Source organism: Eleutherodactylus coqui, chromosome 12, assembly GCF_035609145.1.
Source record: "Eleutherodactylus coqui strain aEleCoq1 chromosome 12, aEleCoq1.hap1, whole genome shotgun sequence".
Lineage (NCBI taxonomy): Eukaryota > Metazoa > Chordata > Amphibia > Anura > Eleutherodactylidae > Eleutherodactylus > Eleutherodactylus coqui.
This window is the reverse complement of record NC_089848.1, coordinates 69,895,672-69,914,542: the sequence shown is the minus strand read 5'-3', so window position 1 is coordinate 69,914,542 and position 18,871 is coordinate 69,895,672. Positions and strand designations below refer to the sequence as shown.

The window sequence follows — 18,871 nt, the reverse complement described above, 5'->3', positions numbered from 1 at the left end:
TATATTTCAAGCCCTTCCCCTAAAATCACTGTGGGGGTTGCCTGCATCCCATTGAAAGCAATGGAAGAACAGTTGTGGCAGGGGATTCTTTCATCCCCGCTGCAGTCCCCTCATCACTGAACACTGTGACAGTGCTGTCAGTGTTCAGTGATGAGGGGACCTTCGTAGACCATCTGCGCTTCTACTAGCACAGCTGCTCTAGTAGCACGGAGCTTCGGTAACGCGCATTTTGCATATCCTCGAAGTTTTTTTTTTTGCACACATAGGTGCGCAAAAAAAAAACGCTCATCTGACTGAGGCTTAAAGGTTTTGCATATCCAAGTGATTCTGACATTGTTTTTTCGCCACATATTGTACTTCATTTAGGTGGTAAAAATAGACCAAGAGAATTTTTGTGTATATTTATTAAAATTGTCATTTTTTAACACTTTCAACTGTATTATGTCAAATATGTGCAAACATACTGTAACATTTTTGATGAGTTATATATTTCCACCTGTTTACTTTATTCTGAAAGCACATTGGAACAACTTTAGTTTTTTTTAACCATTTAGGAGACGTACAAATTTAACATTAACATCTTGAGAAACATTTTGTTTTCCTACACCAAGCCAAGATTGCAAAAGCTCATATGTATCAGAGTGATAAATACTAGAGATGAGCGAATATACTCGTTTCGAGTAATTACTCGATCGAGCACCGCGATTTTCGAGTACTTCCGTACTCGGGTGAAAAGATTCGGGGGGCGGGGGTAGGCGTGGCGGAGCGGGGGTAGCAGCGGGGAACAGGGGGGAGCCTTCTCTCTCCCCCCACTCCCCGCTGCAACCTCCCACTCACCCACGGCGCCCCCCGAATCTTTTCGCCCGAGTACGGAAGTACTCGAAAATCACGGCGCTCGGGCGAAAAAGGGGCGTGGCCGAGTAGGTTCGCTCATCTCTAATAAATACCCAACAAAAAAATGTACCCACATTTAAAAAAAATACACCTCTTAATGTATTCGCTGAGGGGTGTCATGAGTATTTAGACCTCGCCATTTTTTTCAGGGGTTAATGCAATTTAGAGGAGAAAAAAATAAAATTTCATATTTTTGCAAATATGTCATTTTAAAGACAGTTTTTTTTCTATAGTGACCATGAAAATGAGGAACTGCACCACAAATTGGATACACATGTTTGTCTTATGTTCAGAAACATACCCATTGTGGCCCTAATTTTATGTCTGCATGCAGAACAGGGCCCATGAAAATGAGGAACTGCACCCCAAATTGGATACACGTTTGTCTTGTGTTCAGAAACATACCCATTGTGGCCCTAATTTTATGTCTGCATGCAGAACAGGGCCCAAACCGAAAGGAGCAGCCGGTGGCTTTCAGAACAGAAATTTTGCTTGAAGGTGTTTGAGTCCCCATTGCCCACTTGTAGAGCCCTTCAGCAGCCAAAATGATATAGAATTCCCACACATTACCTCATTTTGAAAACTAGATCCCTTAACAAATTCATCTAGGGGTGTACTGTGTATTTTGACCCCACAGTTTTTGAATGAATCACAGCACACATATGAATGAAGACTTTCACCTCAAAATTGATACCCTTGTTTGTCCTGTGTTCAGAAACATACCCATTGTAGCCCCAATCTGCACCAGGCATGCGTGACAAATAATCCAATATTTTTAATTGATAGTACGAAGCATGTTTTGTTTTTTTTTCATTTAGATTTTTAACATTTTTAATACATGAAAATGTTTTGGCTTTACAAAGATCTGTTTAGATCGAAACGTCGCTGTGACATTCGTGCTGTACTGCTGCATCTGTATATTGCTACTTGTGGGACCAACATGGAATAAAGTTCCTTTTATCCAAAATAGACTGCAGTAGATGCTGCCTTTGATTATATCTTTATTTTTTATAATAATACAAATCTTTATTTTCGACTTAATTCTACATTTCCATCTCCATAGGGGACTTGAACTTGGGATTGTTTCACCACTTATACAGTATTGCAATATATGCCATTTCTTTTTATTAGTAGGATCAGTCTATAGCCAATCCTAATAGGCAAAAATACATGGCATTCTTGGGAGCCTTCAGAGGCTGCCATGACAACTGAACGGCACATTGCAATCCCATCACTGGGGGGCTGTTTGGGACCCTCAAACTCAGTTCATCAAAATGCCACTGTCAAAATTTAGAGCAGCATTTAAAAGGTTAACAGCCATCATCAATGTCAGTGCTGATGGCGGCTGTTGCCAGTGGGTGTCAGCTGTCAAAAGTAGCCTTAACTGCAGTGTATGGAGTAGGATTGGCTCATGATCCCACTCCATACAAACGCTAACGCAGGAGGGCATACCGTTAAGCATCAAAATAATTGTTTTCTGTTTTTGACTCTAAACATTCTGTCAGCCATAAATTCTTTGAAGCCTTGTCTCTGCAAGATGATTCAAGCGTTCTTAAAGGGGACCTGTCAGGTCCTCTAAGCTGCTTGGGCTGAGGGCAGCAGGGTATAATGACAGACAGACTGATTTCCGTGATACATCACTTATACGGATTGGTTTAGTAGTTTTTCAAATCTTACTTTTGGAACTTTGCAGGGCTGAACTGAAGAGGAGTCCAATGAAGCTCATAGAAATACATATATGCACACTCCTCCCACCCACCTTCTTCCTCCAGATCCAGACTGGCAAGTACTTGTATGTTACTGTGCATACAGAAGGACATAAAATCAGCATATCTGTCATTATACACTATTGCCTGCAGCCCGGAGGACCTGACAGGTTCCCTTTAAGGCATCGTTTTTGGGTATGTATATGAAAATGTTTAATTTATCACTATTGTTTGAAATGTACAGTTACTGTACCTAATAAGGTCAGAACTCGTTATAAGGTCACTTTGAATTGAAGGAATGCTGCCATCCAATAGATGGCACTGTAGAGGTATTTTCCATCTTTCTTATTTGTACCCAATAGGGCATACATAAGATATAACTTAACAGTTTTATTAGGCCCAGGGCTTTTAATCTTTAATTGTGAGGCCCAGTGATTAACATGCTAAGGGTTTGAGTATGACAGAAAAAAGGGAGCCCTTTCTTTTATATGCACCATGATCAGTCTTGGTTGCAGTGCTTATGGGGTTACAAGCCTTGGATAAGAGTTTTCTCTGATCCTGGCCATTAGAGCAGGAGTGTGGCCTTCAGTAGCTGTCAAACTCCTGCTATTGCTCACATGGGCACGATAGTTTTGCCTGTGCAATCATCATGACATACATATATGGCATCTTGTGGAAATCATAACGTATATATACCATACATCATAACCAACACTAAGTGAATTTAAACATACTCGGGCTAAATGTATATTAATGCTAAGATAAAAGTAAAAAATAAATCATATAACGGCAGATTAGTTGGCCATGCGGTCTTCATTTGCCATCAATCAATCTTCTATAATGCAGTGAACAGGTTAAAGTGGTTAGCCCAAAATGTAAAGTTATCTCCTATCCACAGAATAGGGGATAACTTTATGATTGGTGGGGGTCACAACACTAAGACCCCCACCAATCCCGAGAAGGGAGGTCCTGTGTCCTCCCTCTTTTTCACTGTTGGCTTAGTGCACCCTACACAGTGAGGAGATTTAATGCAGATGCAGTCGCGTATGCATGGTGATGCTTCATTCATCTTCAATGGGACTGAAAAAGATGGTGGAGGCAATTTATAGCAGCCCCACTGAAATGAATTGAGTGGCAGCCGTGCAGCCAGCGCTCTAGTCTTTCTGATGTCACTAGCGGTAAGAAAAGAGACTTCAGTGGCAAGAAAAGGGGGGGCACGAGACCCCCGTTCTCAATATCAGTGAGGGTCTCAGCAGTGAGACCTGTGGATAGGAGACAACTTTAGATTTTTGGATAACCCCTTTAAGAGAAGAGTGACTACTGTATATGGCAATGATTAGGTATTTAAGTCAACACAACACTTAATACATTAATTGTTATTCATATCAAAATATTATTTACAGTTCGATTACCATCTTTCCACTCTCGTGTGCTGGGATGGATAAAGCCAAAAAGTTCATCAGTGGTGACTGCTTTGGGGTTTAAATCATTCCACGTAGGCTTTTGTTTGCGGTTTAAGTATGTCCGATTTAGTGTCTTTAATACCTGAAAATGTACAAGTATAAAGTAGAAATAAAAGCCCTCCCAACGGCTCCTATCAGTGGTATATCTTCCTATGCATTCCATTAATTTCCCAGTAGTTTCCTGATATAAATCATCAGTAATTATAAAGACATTCTGAGCAGAATGGAAGCAATTAAGTTATACAGTCTGTAGTGTAATTAGTTGTGATGAAAGAGTAGAAGTGCAGAAGTATTGTATGTGTGCAAGAAAAGAAATTATACAAATAACTGTCACAAAGCCAGATCTGGAACGAAGTCACAAATTGCAGGTTAGGTTTTTTTCCACTTTTCTCGAGGTCAATTTATTTGAAATTAAAATAGCTTAAGGTATAAATTGTAATTGTTCGCTTAGGCGGAAAAACTGCGGGTTTAATAACATTTACTTATAAAACTATCTAAATAACAATTGCTTAACTACTTATAGTCTGACATATAAAAAAGGAAAAAAGTTGGAGCTTCTTGCGCGAAGGATAAAAGCCTTTGAACGTCCATTATCCAGCTGATTTGGCGAGTGATATGATACTTTTCAGCACATACATAGGAGACTTTTTTTTTTCTCTTTTTAAATAAATATTTTTTTAGATTTTCTTTATGGGGCAAATAAGTGAATTTTTTAGCAAAAATAAGAGGCCAAAAAAGTCTGCCTTTATCTACACAATTATTTTATTCTCCTACCTTGCTCTTTCCTGTTCCTGCACTTCCAACCACAAAGACGGAGTGGCGCACAGCTAGTAACTCCTCCAGCTGAACAACCTATATGAAGATCACAGAACAATTACTACATAAATTAAATGGGTATTCCCATCTCAAACCTTTCACAGGATATGTCATAAAAGTCTAACAGGCACAGATTCCAACTCCGGGGCTTGTGTCTATCTCCTGTTCTAACCCCTGCTGACCCAGGCTACCCGGAATAAGGTCGTTGGGGTAGTCAGAGGATAGAATTAGCTAAGCGCCAAGCGTTGAGCTGTTTCTGTGACTCTCATAGCAATTAATTGGAGTGACACAAACAATGTAGCACAGCGAATAACACCATTTCCATAACTCAGAAACTGTGGAAAAAGCTTAGTGTAATACAGTATGTTATTAATAACACAACTGAACCTCATTAGGCTAAATAGCCTTTTAATCCATGGAAGTGGTGTGTCGTGCGTGCGCGTATGAACTGGTCCTGCGTGCGCATAAAGTACAGTCATTTGTGCAAATCAACCTCATCAACCTTGGTCATTGCACAAATGCGTTGCACATATGCTCGTGTGAAGCCGCCCTGAAGGGGTAATTTCTGCCTAAAAAGGCTTAATCATTATACAAGTAAAAAAATTATTCAACTTTCTACTATACTTTGTTTTAATTGCTCTGTATTGTAAGGGTATTAGTTTGCTGTGAGTGGATGACAAGATTGTTGTTTACGTTCATGGCCTTATGCCTGGTTTAGACACAATGATTCTCGCTCAAAAGACGCCTGCTGTGTGCATTTACAGGGCAAGGTGATCGCTCCAACGGCAGTTTGATTGACAGTTTTGAGCGATCACTTTGCGCTCCGAGCATGGTGAAGGAAAACGATCAGCGACTCGTTAATGAAAACCACATGATGTCAGTGCAGTTAGACCCAACGATTCTCGCTGAAAAGACGGCTTTGAGCGATTTTTGAGCGAGAATCGTTGTGTCTAAACCAGTCTTTAAAATCCATTGTATGTCACCTGCGGTGCTAAAGGCCTATTGAATTCTATTGAGCCACTCACACTTGCATCTTTTTAATGTGCGTAATATGCACAGGGAAGAAAAACACAACATGTCCTTTTTAGGTGTGTATTACATGGGTAAAACAAAAAATTTTAGTACCGTGTTAGCAGGTAGAGCAAAGTGTGATTGTTCTCAGCAAGAGAAACCAAGTAATCTTGCAGATATGACACCTTTTAATGGCTAACAAAAAGGTTTCCGCTCCGACCTCTGTTATTGCGTCGCTGACAGCATGCACCTGCACAGCTGATCAGTCGGCGTCCCGAGCGGCGGACCCCGACCGATCAACTACTGATGACATATCCTAATGATAGGTCATCAATAATATTTATGCCTGGAAAACCCCTTTAAATATTCCTTCAATCCTTTTCAGATTGGAGTCGCTGTCAACCAGTTACCAGTACCCCAGGCAAACAGACAATTTTGCCAGATGTAGAGGAAATGTAGTATTACATGGTGGCCAGCCAAATGTAATACATGGATAGTTTGAGTCTGTCAGAGAGTCTCTTGGTTGTGACTCAGAGGTGGGACATGAGTTTATAATTTAAATGAGATGCTAGAGAGTGTAAAATAGTTTTAGGGCACGTTCATAGAGCAGATTTTAGTGTGGATTTTCTACAGCGGAAAATCCACACCAAAATCAGGATCGAATTCAGTGTCAAAAATTGATGATTCTGACACAGATCCGCACCAGACGTTACCCTTACAAATGAAAGGGTCAATTAAACTGTCAATCCGCGTCAAAAATGCTTTAAAATCTGCACCAAATGGTGCGGATTTCAACGCGTATCAGCACCAAAATCCACAGTGCAAAATATGCTATGAATTTTGGTGCGGATCCACACAAACATCTGCAACTTGTAAAGTACCTTTTGAGAAGTTCTCCATATACAAATTTAAATACAAGTCCATGCCTATATTTACTGTAGCCATAGAATATATAGAATTAACAGTTCAAAAGAAATACATTGACAAATAAGGTAAAGGACAAGCCCAATGGTAAGTTTGACTAATAAGGTTTAGCATCTTTAACTCATTTGAAAAACCCACAATAAAAGATAACCTTCATGTTCCTGCCAGGTTGTCCGTATGTATGTTAATAAAAGTAATTAAGAATAAATTGATTTTTGTCTTTACTTTGAGAATAAAGCTCTCTTCGGGCTGCAAGTGAAGCTCAAGCATAGACTGCTTAACCATCTGTTCAAAGTGAAGGTCCCTCTTCCTGGGAACATCCAATGCAGGAAACAGGTCACTGATCAGGCCCATGAAAATTGGGACATCATCTGTTACTATCTTAGGTAAATTGAAGTCTCGTAAAGCTCGCATGAGTACCTAGAAGCGGGAATTAGGGAACACACATTAATCTGAATCTACGTGACATTACTTTTTTCATGAAAAATGACTGTTACAAACTCTAAAATGCATCAATGTAATTTTCAGATTTTAGTAAAAACAATCCAAAAAATAACTGTAAACTGTAATATAATAAGCAAATAAATAAGTAAAAAATGAAAAGGTTTGTGCACCCTTTGTCAACTTACATGTTCTGTTGATTTCCAAAGTGAAAAAGGAGTTAAAGCGGTTATCCAGGATTAGAAAAACGTGGCTTTTCATCTAGAAACAGCACCACACCTGTTCATAGGTTGTGTAGGGTATTGCAGCTCAGCCCCATTCACTTCAATGGAGTTGAGCTACAATACCAGACACAAGCTACTGGCTGGTGCAGCGTTGTTTCTACAAGGAAGCAGCCATGTTTTTCTGATCCTATACAACCCCTTTCATAGGCTCTGCAGGATATAAACTTAAATGGGTTCTCACGGCAAAGACTATTGATGACCTATTCTCATAATAGGACATCAATAGTCTTTAAATAGTTTATCGCGGGGTCCTGCCACTCCAGATCCCTGGTGATAAGATGATCACCCAGCCCGCTGTCAGTGCAGCAGGCTGGATGTGTGTGAAAGTAGACAGGAGCAGAAATGCCCTAGCTGTCTTCACTCTCATTAAAATCAATGGGAGCTGAAGCTGACTATTACACTTCCAGTACTTCCTACTTTGACACCCAGGAGGAAAAGGAAGTGTGATAGCCACTTCAGCTCTAAATGATTTCAATGGCAGTGAAACCAGCTAGGGTACTTCCACTCCTGTGGACAATTTGGATCTCACATGCATAATATAATTGAAAACTACTCATGAATTTTAGTCATTTTTCTTTCTATGGACTATAAAGGCCATTCCAAAATGTATTTCCTTTTATACTTAGTTCACACTAGGTCAATTTTGAAGTTTGTTTTGGGGTAAATCAGGTTTTCTTTAAAAAAAAAAAAAAAAAAGGTGCTACATAAAATGTAAATAATGTGAAGTATAGAATGGAGCACGTTTTGTTGTGATATCCAACCACCCGTTCCTCTTACCTAAATTCCTTTCCTTATTTCTGTAATGCTACTATTCTTGTTTTTCATTTGGAGTCTGACTTCGTAATGGTGGCCTATAGAGCTCTGGGTATCATATGCAAGAGCAGATTCCTACAGTATAGCATACTGTATAACATTCTTCCCTCTACTCACTCTTCTGCCTTCTCCCTTTTCCACTCATGTTCCTCAGCTAATCTCGATTCAGCATAAGTGAAGTGCCTATTACAGGTCCTCTAGGTCCTGCTTAAAAAAAAAATCCTCTTGTTTCTCAAACTATTCTTCAAAGAGGTAGCACACTTAAACTCTGTGAGCGAAGAGATCCCTTTCATTAAATTGCAGTTTGTACAGGGTGAGATACAGGCAGACAAGAAAGTTGACTTTTCCATAAGCTGAAAGAAGTAGCTTCTAGCATTAAAAGACTTTAAAAAGCCTCAGAAAAGTGCTAAAAGCATAAATAACTGCAAAAAGTACACATTATTGGTGATGATGTGTCTAAATGAGCATATTGAGTAACTTACGCTATTTTAATCAGTATGTCAGGAATTCTATAACAGAAATGTACCTGATCTTCTGGCCGGTTACTATCACCTCGTTTTAGGGAGCCTGCTACAACAAGGACAGACTTTACAGCTCTCAGGCCCCAGTCATAGTGATCCTGTAAAAAGGTTAATCAAATGAAAAAACTTGTTAAAATATTCATAAAAGGTCGGCAAAGCATATTAGACTATACTAGCAAAATAAGTTGTATATATGCTATTAATGGTTGACGAGCTAACAGTTATACTAAATAGGAAAATGTGCAAAAATATGGCAGGATTCACAGGGAAAGTGACAGGAATACATCATATGGAAAATATGAGTGGAAAATAAAAAAGTTGCATTGCCAAACAAAGGGTTATCAGAGGAGATGTTTGAATATTCAGTAATAATTAGGTGTCCAGTGGCATATACTGAAACTAGCGTGGTGTAACAGAGAGGCTAAGGCTGAGTAATGTAAGTCCATGCAAGTGAATTCGAGTCAACCGGAGCAAGGGTTGATTTTTGCATCAGCTCCACACTTTGCCTAAAAGAGAGGTTCTTGAGTAGAGGACCCCTGCTATTATTTCCATATTCCCTGATATTCACTACTACACTGCAGCTTATTCAGTAAAATTCCCTTGCATTGACTTCCATTACTCAGCTTTAGCCTCTCTGACATACCACCGTAGTTTTAGTCATATTGTAGTGTAGAAGTGAAAAACATCAACTTCCTAAAAGGCATCTTCAGCTGGGTTTTGCCCGACATTCGTCCCGTGTAACGATGCCTGACACTCTTCCCTCTGTGTCCTCTCTCCCGTGCTGCTGCACGGGAGCTAGTAGTACCGGCTCGTTCACAGAGCGACCAGCAGGGGGGCGAGGCAGCAGGATGAGATTTTTCCCCTCTTGCTCCACCACTCCTCTCTATTGACATAACACAGCAGCCGTTCAGTACTGAACGGCCGCTATTTAAACTAAACGATGAGCGATCAGCTCATCGTCCATCATCTATGCTGCATAAACGATGGACAATGAGGTAATCACTCATCGTTCAGTGTAAATAGTTCAGTACTGAATGGCCGCTACGTGATGTCAATGGAGAGGGGAGGGGGAGCCCGAGGAGAGAAATCTCCTGCAACCTCCCTGCTGAGAGCTAACGATACTAGCTCTCATGCAGGTGCACAGGAGCTAGTATGTGCGGGGACGAGCGTCAGGCATCGTTTGCCCGACACTTGTCCCGTCTAAAAGGGCCTTTACTGGCAGACTCGATATAATCATGTATTACAAGGTCATCTATATATCTGAATAGGAGCTATGCAATACTACTGGTTCTTTGCAATGTCTGTTGCAGAGGACATGTGCAGCTACCTGCAGCTTCCCCACAAGATATCAGCTGGTGGCTAGAGGTTTTAGCAGGCCGACCTGAATCAATCAGTCAATCCAAATTGCAGCTTGCATTAGAGAAGTTATTGTCTACTTAAAGGGAACCAGCCACATCCTATAAGTAACTATACACTAAGTCATGGTGCTTATAGAACAGGCGCCGAGTCTAGGGGTGTACTTTTTATACTTATTGGGCTCCCTGTTCCCAGGCTATCACCCTAGGAAGTTTGCATACACACTCCCATAGAAAACATGGTGAACAGGTTCCCTATAAAAGGAGTATTCCTATTGTAACAAGTTATCCTCTCTCTTTGACCCCCACTAGTCCTTTAGAACGGGGATCCAGTCAGTTCCCAGATGAAGGGAATGGTGGTCATGCAAGCTCACCGCCGCTCCATTCATTTCAATGAAAGAGCCAGAGATTGCTGAGTTCAAGCACACCGCAATCTTCAGCACTCTCATTTAAATGAATGGAGCGGCAGTGTGCTTTCATGACCTACAATCTATTCATTTGGGGACCCCGTTCTTGGCATCAGTGAAAGTCCCAATGATTTGATCCCCACCAATCAGCTCATTATTCCCTACCCCCATGGATAGGGGATAACTTGTTACAACCAGAATACCCTTTTAAATCAACCTATTATCAACAATGAAGCAATCCATTAGTAAGATGGTCATGTGTGCATAAGACAGGTCTGCATGGCTGCTTCTTTACAATAGCTCTTATTTTACAATAAGTATATTGATATTTGGATAGAGTTGCGTAGGCGCCTAGATGTAATAACTGCCTTGTGGTAAGATTTCCTAAGAAAACATTACCAGAAAACAAGAAGATAAGGCCTTTTATATACTGTACTGTGACAGATACGGCTCTGTCCACACCTGCCTTGCAGTTTCCATTATAATCAGTACTAGTTGCATCACACATTGAACTAGGAGAATTATAGGAGAAAACAAAGTTGATTCCAGTGTTAAAAGGAAAACATGTGAGAGGGCAAAACTTTATGATCAGTGGGTGTCTGTCTGTTGGGACTTCCACTGATCCAGAGAACAGTGGTCTGGAAAGCCCCCTACATGAATGGCGCAAGGGTTGCACAAGCATATTTTGGCTCCACGCATTTCAATAACAATGCCAAAAAATTCTGAGTACAAGTGCATGGCAAACGCCGATGCTGCCTCTGAATTTAATGGAGTGATGGCGCACATGCACAACCTCTACTCCATTCATGCAGGAAGCTTCGAGACCCCCGTTCTCGAAATCAGAATGGATCTCAACAGTCAGACTCTCATCTATCATACAGTTAGCCCCTCTCATCTGAATAGGGGATAACTTTATAGACTTGGCACAATCCCTTTAATATGAAATGTAACATCCAAAATATATTCCAGAAGAGGACAATACGAGGTCAATAGTATTGGTTTTATATCTAATACAAGCCAATTACTTGGTGCACAGTATTCTTGTATGTGTCATTTCTGTTATATTAGCTTGGGCAAAGAAAAAAAATGAACTTGACAAGAAGGACACTCCGCCATACCCTCCCACAACACTTCACACTTTGTTTGTGCCTACAGTATATGTCAGCAGTGACCCGTACGGTCCCCTCTCCGGTGCTCTATAAGAAGTGAGACTCAAAGACAAAAAAATACAGTTGAAAATTAAATTCAGGAATGATATGGCCCAATTGTACCATAAATTGTTTATGGCAATTTATGGAGCGAGAATTAGGTGAAGCAACAATATGTCTGATTTTATTGACCAGTTTAGGGCCTAATAAATGATTAGTGAATCCTCACTGGAAAAACTAAGACACAGTCATTACCCAGGAATTAAACAGCTAACTGTGGTGAATCATTATAACGCGTTTTCTTTTATTGTATATGTAACATTTTAACATATTAAAGGCTAAAAACATCACTATATAAAAGCCACTGGGGTAGTATATACGTATACTAAAATAACACCAGCTCCAAATAATGATTATATGATTGAGTAAACTTAATGCGCTCCATATTCAATGGCATTTTACATTGAATCAGCTTTTTCCTATTTCCTTCTCATTGCTTTAAGAGACTGCTGTAAATGTTTTAAAGGATATTCTGGGCTATTTTTATTGATGACCTATGCTTAGGATAGGTCATCAATAGTTGACTGTCTGGAGTCCACTACACGGGACCCCGGCTGATCAGCTGTTCTGACCACACCATAACACAGTGTATGGAGCAGAAGTAGCTCCAACCTGTCATGTCCATGCTGAGAGTTAAAGCACCATGCCCAGAATGGACAGAAGGCAGTGTTCACACAAGATAAATAAACACCAGTCAGTCCCACAAAAACCCTTAAAAGCACCACCAAACACAACCAAGGGGGCAAAAGGGGAAATTTAGCCCTATCGCCCTGATAAGAGCGACCCCACGTCCCGAACCATGGCCACCTGCCCTGTCCCTAGGTGGAAACAGGGTGTGCCTATAAACAGATGGAAATATATAATATCCTGGTGTAACTTCTGCTAGATAGATAGACAGATAGATAGATAGATAGATAGATAGATAGATAGATAGATAGATAGATAGATAGATAGATAGATGTACACTACCGTTCAAAAGTTTGGGGTCACCCAAACAATTTTGTGTTTTCCATGAAAAGTCACACTTATTTACCACCATGCGTTGTGAAATGAATAGAAAATAGAGTCAAGACATTGACAAGGTTAGAAATAATGATTTGTATTTGAAATAACATTGTTTTTACATCAAACTTTGCTTTCGTCAAAGAATCCTCCTTTTGCAGCAATTACAGCATTGCAAACCTTTGACATTCTAGCTGTTAATTTGTTGAGGTAAGCTTGAGAACTTGCACCCCACGCTTCTAGAAGCATCTCCCACAAGTTGGATTGGTTGGATGGGCACTTCTGGCGTACCATACGGTCAAGCTGCTCCCGCAACAGCTCAATGGGGTTCAGATCTGGTGACTGCGCTGGCCACTCCATTACCGATAGAATACCAGCTGCCTGCTTCTGCTGTAAATAGTTCTTGCACAATTTGGAGGTGTGTTTAGGGTCATTGTCCTGTTGTAGGATGAAATTGGTTCCAATCAAGCGCTGTCCACTGGGTATGGCATGGCGTTGCAAAATGGAGTGATAGCCTTCCTTATTCAGAATCCCTTTTACCCTGTACAAATCTCCCACCTTACCAGCACCAAAGCAACCCCAGACCATCACATTACCTCCACCATGCTTAACAGATGGCGTCAGGCATTCTTCCAGCATCTTTTCATTTGTTCTGCGTCTCACAAACGTTCTTCTTTGTGATCCAAACACCTCAAACTTGGATTCATCCGTCCACAACACTTTTTTCCAGTCTTCCTCTGTCCAATGTCTGTGTTCTTTTGCCCATCTTAATCTTTTTCTTTTATTGGCCAGTCTCAGATATGGCTTTTTCTTTGCCACTCTGCCCTGAAGCCCCAAATCCCGCAGCCGCCTCTTCACTGTAGATGTTGACACTGGTGTTTTGCGGGTACTATTTAATGAAGATGCCAGTTGGGTACCTGTGAGGCGTCTGTTTCTCAAACTAGAGACTCTAATGTGCTTATCTTCTTGCTTAGTTGTGCAACGCGGCCTCCCACTTCTTTTTCTACTCTGGTTAGAGCCTGTTTGTGCTGTCCTCTGAAGGGAGTAGTACACACCGTTGTAGGAAATCTTCAATTTCTTAGCACTTTCTCGCATGGAATAGCCTTCATTTCTAAGAACAAGAATAGACTGTCGAGTTTCAGATGAAAGTTCTCTTTTTCTGGCCATTTTGAGCGTTTAATTGACCCCACAAATGTGATGCTCCAGAAACTCAATCTGCTCACAGGAAGGTCAGTTTTGTAGCTTCTGTAACGAGCTAGACTGTTTTCAGATGTGTGAACATGATTGCACAAGGGTTTCCTAATCATCAATTAGCCTTCTGAGCCAATGAGCAAACACATTGTACCATTAGAACACTGGAGTGATAGTTGCTGGAAATGGGCCTCTATACACCTTTGTAGATATTGCACAAAAAAACAGACATTTGCAGCTAGAATAGTCATTTACCACATTAGCAATGTATAGAGTGCATTTGTTTAAAGTTAGGACTAGTTTAAAGTTATCTTCATTGAAAAGTACAGTGCTTTTCCTTCAAAAATAAGGACATTTCAATGTGACCCCAAACTTTTGAACGGTAGTGTATACATACACCAGCTACTAATCTTAACTAAGATGGCTGCAACCAAGGGAATATGAACCAGACATCACCAATATGAGATGAATTATCAGGACTCAGCAGGAACAAGGGCTGGAATATACAAGCCCCCACTATAGTAGATTGGCCAGCCAAGGGAAACACAAAATACCTAAGGGATTTTCCACATATGACTCTGAAGGAACCCTCTGCAATAACAGGGAAACCCTAAGGGATAACAGAAATACAACCCTAAAAGTGTCATCATGTGGCTCAGACTGACGTTTTGCCGCCAGTCCGTTTCCGCATTTCATCCTTTATGACATGACCCTGTCGCGGCTGTGTAGTGTCCAGCACTGGTAATTGTGGGGAAAACCCTTTTTACAATGTGAAATACATTATTATAAGTAAAGAGTGGAGGATGAAACAAGGCCTCTATGGTGCCATCTATTAGAAAGTAGCATTCCTACTAGTCAATGTCTGACATTTTAACAGGCCTTGTAATTTGGCTGCGACCATAAGCCAAAGCCAGAATCTTCTCCAGAAGGAAAAGATAACCATGTACAGACTGACTGTTTCTAGGCTTTTGCCCCTCATCACTGTACAGTAGGTTGTTGGCTGGGTGTGGGTCAGGAGGAGTATAATTTCTCCTTGTGGAGATCATCTAATAGGAGGAGACTTATAAGGCCATACTTGTTGCTCTTGGAAATTTACATGCAAACAGAAGATAGCCCAATTTCTCTAGGTCGCCACTTATTAGAAGGCAGTATTCCTGCAAGTCAATGTCTGACCTTTTAACAATCTTGTAACATGATTGGGCATATAAGGCAAAACCAGATTCTTCTCTAGAATGAAAAGATAGCCATGTACAGACAGACTGTTTCAAGGTTTTTTCCCATCAGTGAACAGTAGGTTACTAGCTCGCAGGTTGAGAGGCCTATCACGTGGTTCGGCAAGGCCTGCTAAAAGGTAGGACGATGACTTGCAGGGATGCTACCTTCCAATAGTTGGTGGCCTAGAAGCATTGTAGCATCTTTCATTTGTGAGGAACACTGTATGGCCTTAATCATAGAATAGTAGAGTTGGATGGGACCTCAAGGGTCCTCGGGTCCAACCCCCTGCTCAGTGCAGGATTCACTATATCATCCCCGACAGATGTCTGTTCAAGCTCTGTTTGAAGACTTCCATTGAATTCCGTTCCTTATAAGACTTCCATTCCTTATTAGTCTCCTCACAACTACTAGGTGCTCTCCACAACAAGAAACTCTCCCGATCTAAGTAGAGAGTAAAACACATTGCCATAGTTAGCAAACAGGCCCTAGAAATCTAGATATGTTCCTTATCGAAAGATGTTCTTTGTGAGCACCAGACTGACATGGAACATTTAATTGCTCTATAATTGTAGGCAAATTTTAGACTGATAATATGCTACGTTGGCAAAGCAAATGACATTTTTGTCATCTATACCCATTGTGATAAAGTGCTGTATAGTTTTTAGAAATTACCTGTGCCTAGTCAAGACTGTAGCATTATACTGTATTAAGGAGTACTTATTACCTATGGCATAGATACAAAGGACTAACTAATTCTTATAAGAACATGTTCTGACTGGTAGCTAATGACGCAGTTTCCTAAAAGTGCAATTATCTTCTCTAAAAATGACTTCAAGCAAAATGTGTGAATAATAGAATTGTAGAAAAAATAATTGTAGATACATGAAGAAAAAACTATCCATGTACAGTGTTTAAATCATTTTATACTTTAGCCCTCAGGAAATTATGCGTATATGAAATAATTTGACAGGACTCATATAATGCTACTACAAAGGGATATTAATTTTTGGCATTACGGTTTTTAAATCCCCCTGAACATATATTGTACTCATTGGATTCATCAGTGAGGTGTACCGTGTCTTTTATTACATACGGTTACAAAGATTATTATTGTAGGGTTACAGAATAAAACCCATTAGCAGCAGTAATGGTAAAACAGCATAGCACAGACCAAAGAGGCACAGCTAGGAGGTTTCACGTGGCCTTTGGGTTTGCAAAATGTATGCAGAGTGCAGAATACCTAAACCGCACTACGCCTGTCCAGCAGCTTGCCTGGTATTGCAAGTTTTATCAAATTTCAGCCATCTCATTTGTAAATGTGGGCTGATTATTACTGCATTTATCATTTTAAGGCCTCATTCACATGACTGTATATACATCACTATTTAGCCGCGTCAAAAAACGTCCAATAATCGCGACCACCTGAAGCACTGGATTCCAATGTATTCCTTCAGATGAAACGATTTTTGAGTACGTAAAAAAAATCACCTTCATACACTGCCTGTCAAAATGTGCTATAATGTAATACTGTGGTATTACACTATACTGTATGAGCCATCAAACTATTGCAAGTTCAAGTTCCCTTATTGGGGAAAAAAAAGTAAAAATAAGTAGAAAAGTGTTTTTTTTAATTATTGCATTAAAAATAAATAATAAAGGGAGTTTAACCCCTCCCCTTCCCATATTAATAATTAGGAAAATAAATAAAATTAAAACATAGGTTTTTTTTTTTGTCCATAAAAGTCCAATCTATAAAAATGACTTTCATTGTGTGGGATAAATAATGTTATCAGAAAAAAAACAAAAAACTGCACTTTTGTGGTCACACCAGCTCCAAAATAAAATTTAATAAATCACATGATTTTTTAGTGACATAAATTCCAAAATGGTACCAATAGAAACTACAGGATGTTCCGCAAAAAATGAGCCCTCATACAACTAGATTGACCAAAATAATAATAAAGTTACGGCTGTCAGAAGATGGCGGTCGAAAATAATTTCATACTTTATTTTTTAAAAGTAGTACAGCAAAAGTAAAACTACCGTATCTGAATTTGGAATCACCGTAATTGTACTGACCCATGGAATAAAGCTCTCATATCTATTTTGCTGCAATGTGTACACCGTAGAAACAAAACCCCTACCATAGATGGTGGAAGTTATGGTGCTAATAGTTTAGGTGACATGGAGTCCGGGGAGCTTCTTTTCATATCTACACGGTTCCCGATTCCTGCGGTGTCTCCCAGCGAAGTCAACGGGGCGCACAGCAAGCGTGACTTTGTTCAGAAGGCTTTGTGCGCACTCCCCCATAGAGATAAATGATCTTGTGCGTGCGCAGCCTTCTGACAAGAGTCAAGCTTGATGTGCGCTTGTTGACTTTGCAGGGAGACACGGCAGGAACAGAGGACTGGATGAGTATGAAAAGAGGCTCCCAGAACTTCTCATCACCTAAACTATAACCACCATAACCACCAGTGTACGGTTCTTATACTGTAGTTGGTGACAGGTTCCCTTTAGAAGTTTCTTCTAGTTTTGTTCCTGCAGCTCCTATGCAGACTATGCATCTCCATGGTAACAGGCAAAAAATAACATCTGTGTAGTAGGAGCCTGCAGTCATACTCCCTTCTATCTGCCCTCTATGATTGTCTATCTTATCAAATATATGCCATCACAAAATAGAGGGCAAAATGATGAAAACTACAAGACTGCAGAATAACGCTGCACAGAATATGTTTGCTGTCAGTTGCCATGGAGATGTGCAGGAACTGTAGAAACAAGACAACAGACAATCGTCAATTAAGACATATTGCAAAGTTGCTTCATATTAGATGAACTGAGGCAAAAAAATTTATAGATATAGTATACATTGCCCTTAACAATTTGACACAAAAAAAGGAAAAACAAGGAATTTCATAAAAAATTATGATTAATGCGTCCTAATAAAATAATTAAAACATGAACTGACCGGTCAATGTCTCATCCGTGTTTTTAAATGACAACGTCTTTCAACCTTTTTTTTCCTGTTTTTTCCTCCCCTTTTTAAAAAATCGTAATTCCTTAGTTTATCCACATACGTCGCTGTATAAGGTCTTTTTTTCTGTGGGACGCGTTGTATTTTTCAATGGTGCTATTTATTATACCATATAATGTACTGAAAAATGTAAAAAAAATTCTAACTGGAGTAAAATGAAATAAAAACGACTTTCTACCATCTTTCAGTGCGTCTTGTTTTTACAGTGGACAAACTGCAAGAATGCCATGATCACTTTATTCTATGGGTCAGCACGATTACTGTGATACCAAATGTATATGGGGTTTATTTTTCTGTACGAGTTTTATTTTTTTTTCAAAGACATTTAATTTTTTAAAATTATTTTCTGCCGCCATCTTCTGCGCACAATAACTTTTTTATTTTTCCATCGATGTAGTTGTGCGAGGGCTCATTTTTTTCGGGACGTCCTGTAGTTTGCATTGGTAACATTTTGGAATACATGAAATACATACATTTGTGATCGCTTTTTGGTGCATTTTTTCTTGAAGACAGAGTGACCAAAAAAGCGCATTTCTGGCGTTTTTTCTTTAGCTTTTTTTCGGATAATGTTCACCGTGTGAGGTAAATA

At 39.9% G+C, this 18,871-nt stretch overlaps 1 protein-coding gene across 1 annotated transcript in view; it reads right to left on the bottom strand.

The window, feature by feature from the left end:
- Positions 1-18,871, bottom strand: part of DNAH11 (dynein axonemal heavy chain 11) — a 270,457-nt gene that overhangs the window by 139,486 nt on the left and 112,100 nt on the right. The window contains exons 39-42 of the mRNA XM_066584695.1: positions 8,879-8,971; positions 7,040-7,234; positions 4,838-4,915; positions 4,013-4,145 (exon numbers count right to left, since the gene is read on the bottom strand). Coding sequence (XP_066440792.1) covers positions 4,013-4,145; positions 4,838-4,915; positions 7,040-7,234; positions 8,879-8,971 — 499 coding nt within the window. The remainder of the gene's footprint in view (positions 1-4,012; positions 4,146-4,837; positions 4,916-7,039; positions 7,235-8,878; positions 8,972-18,871) is intronic.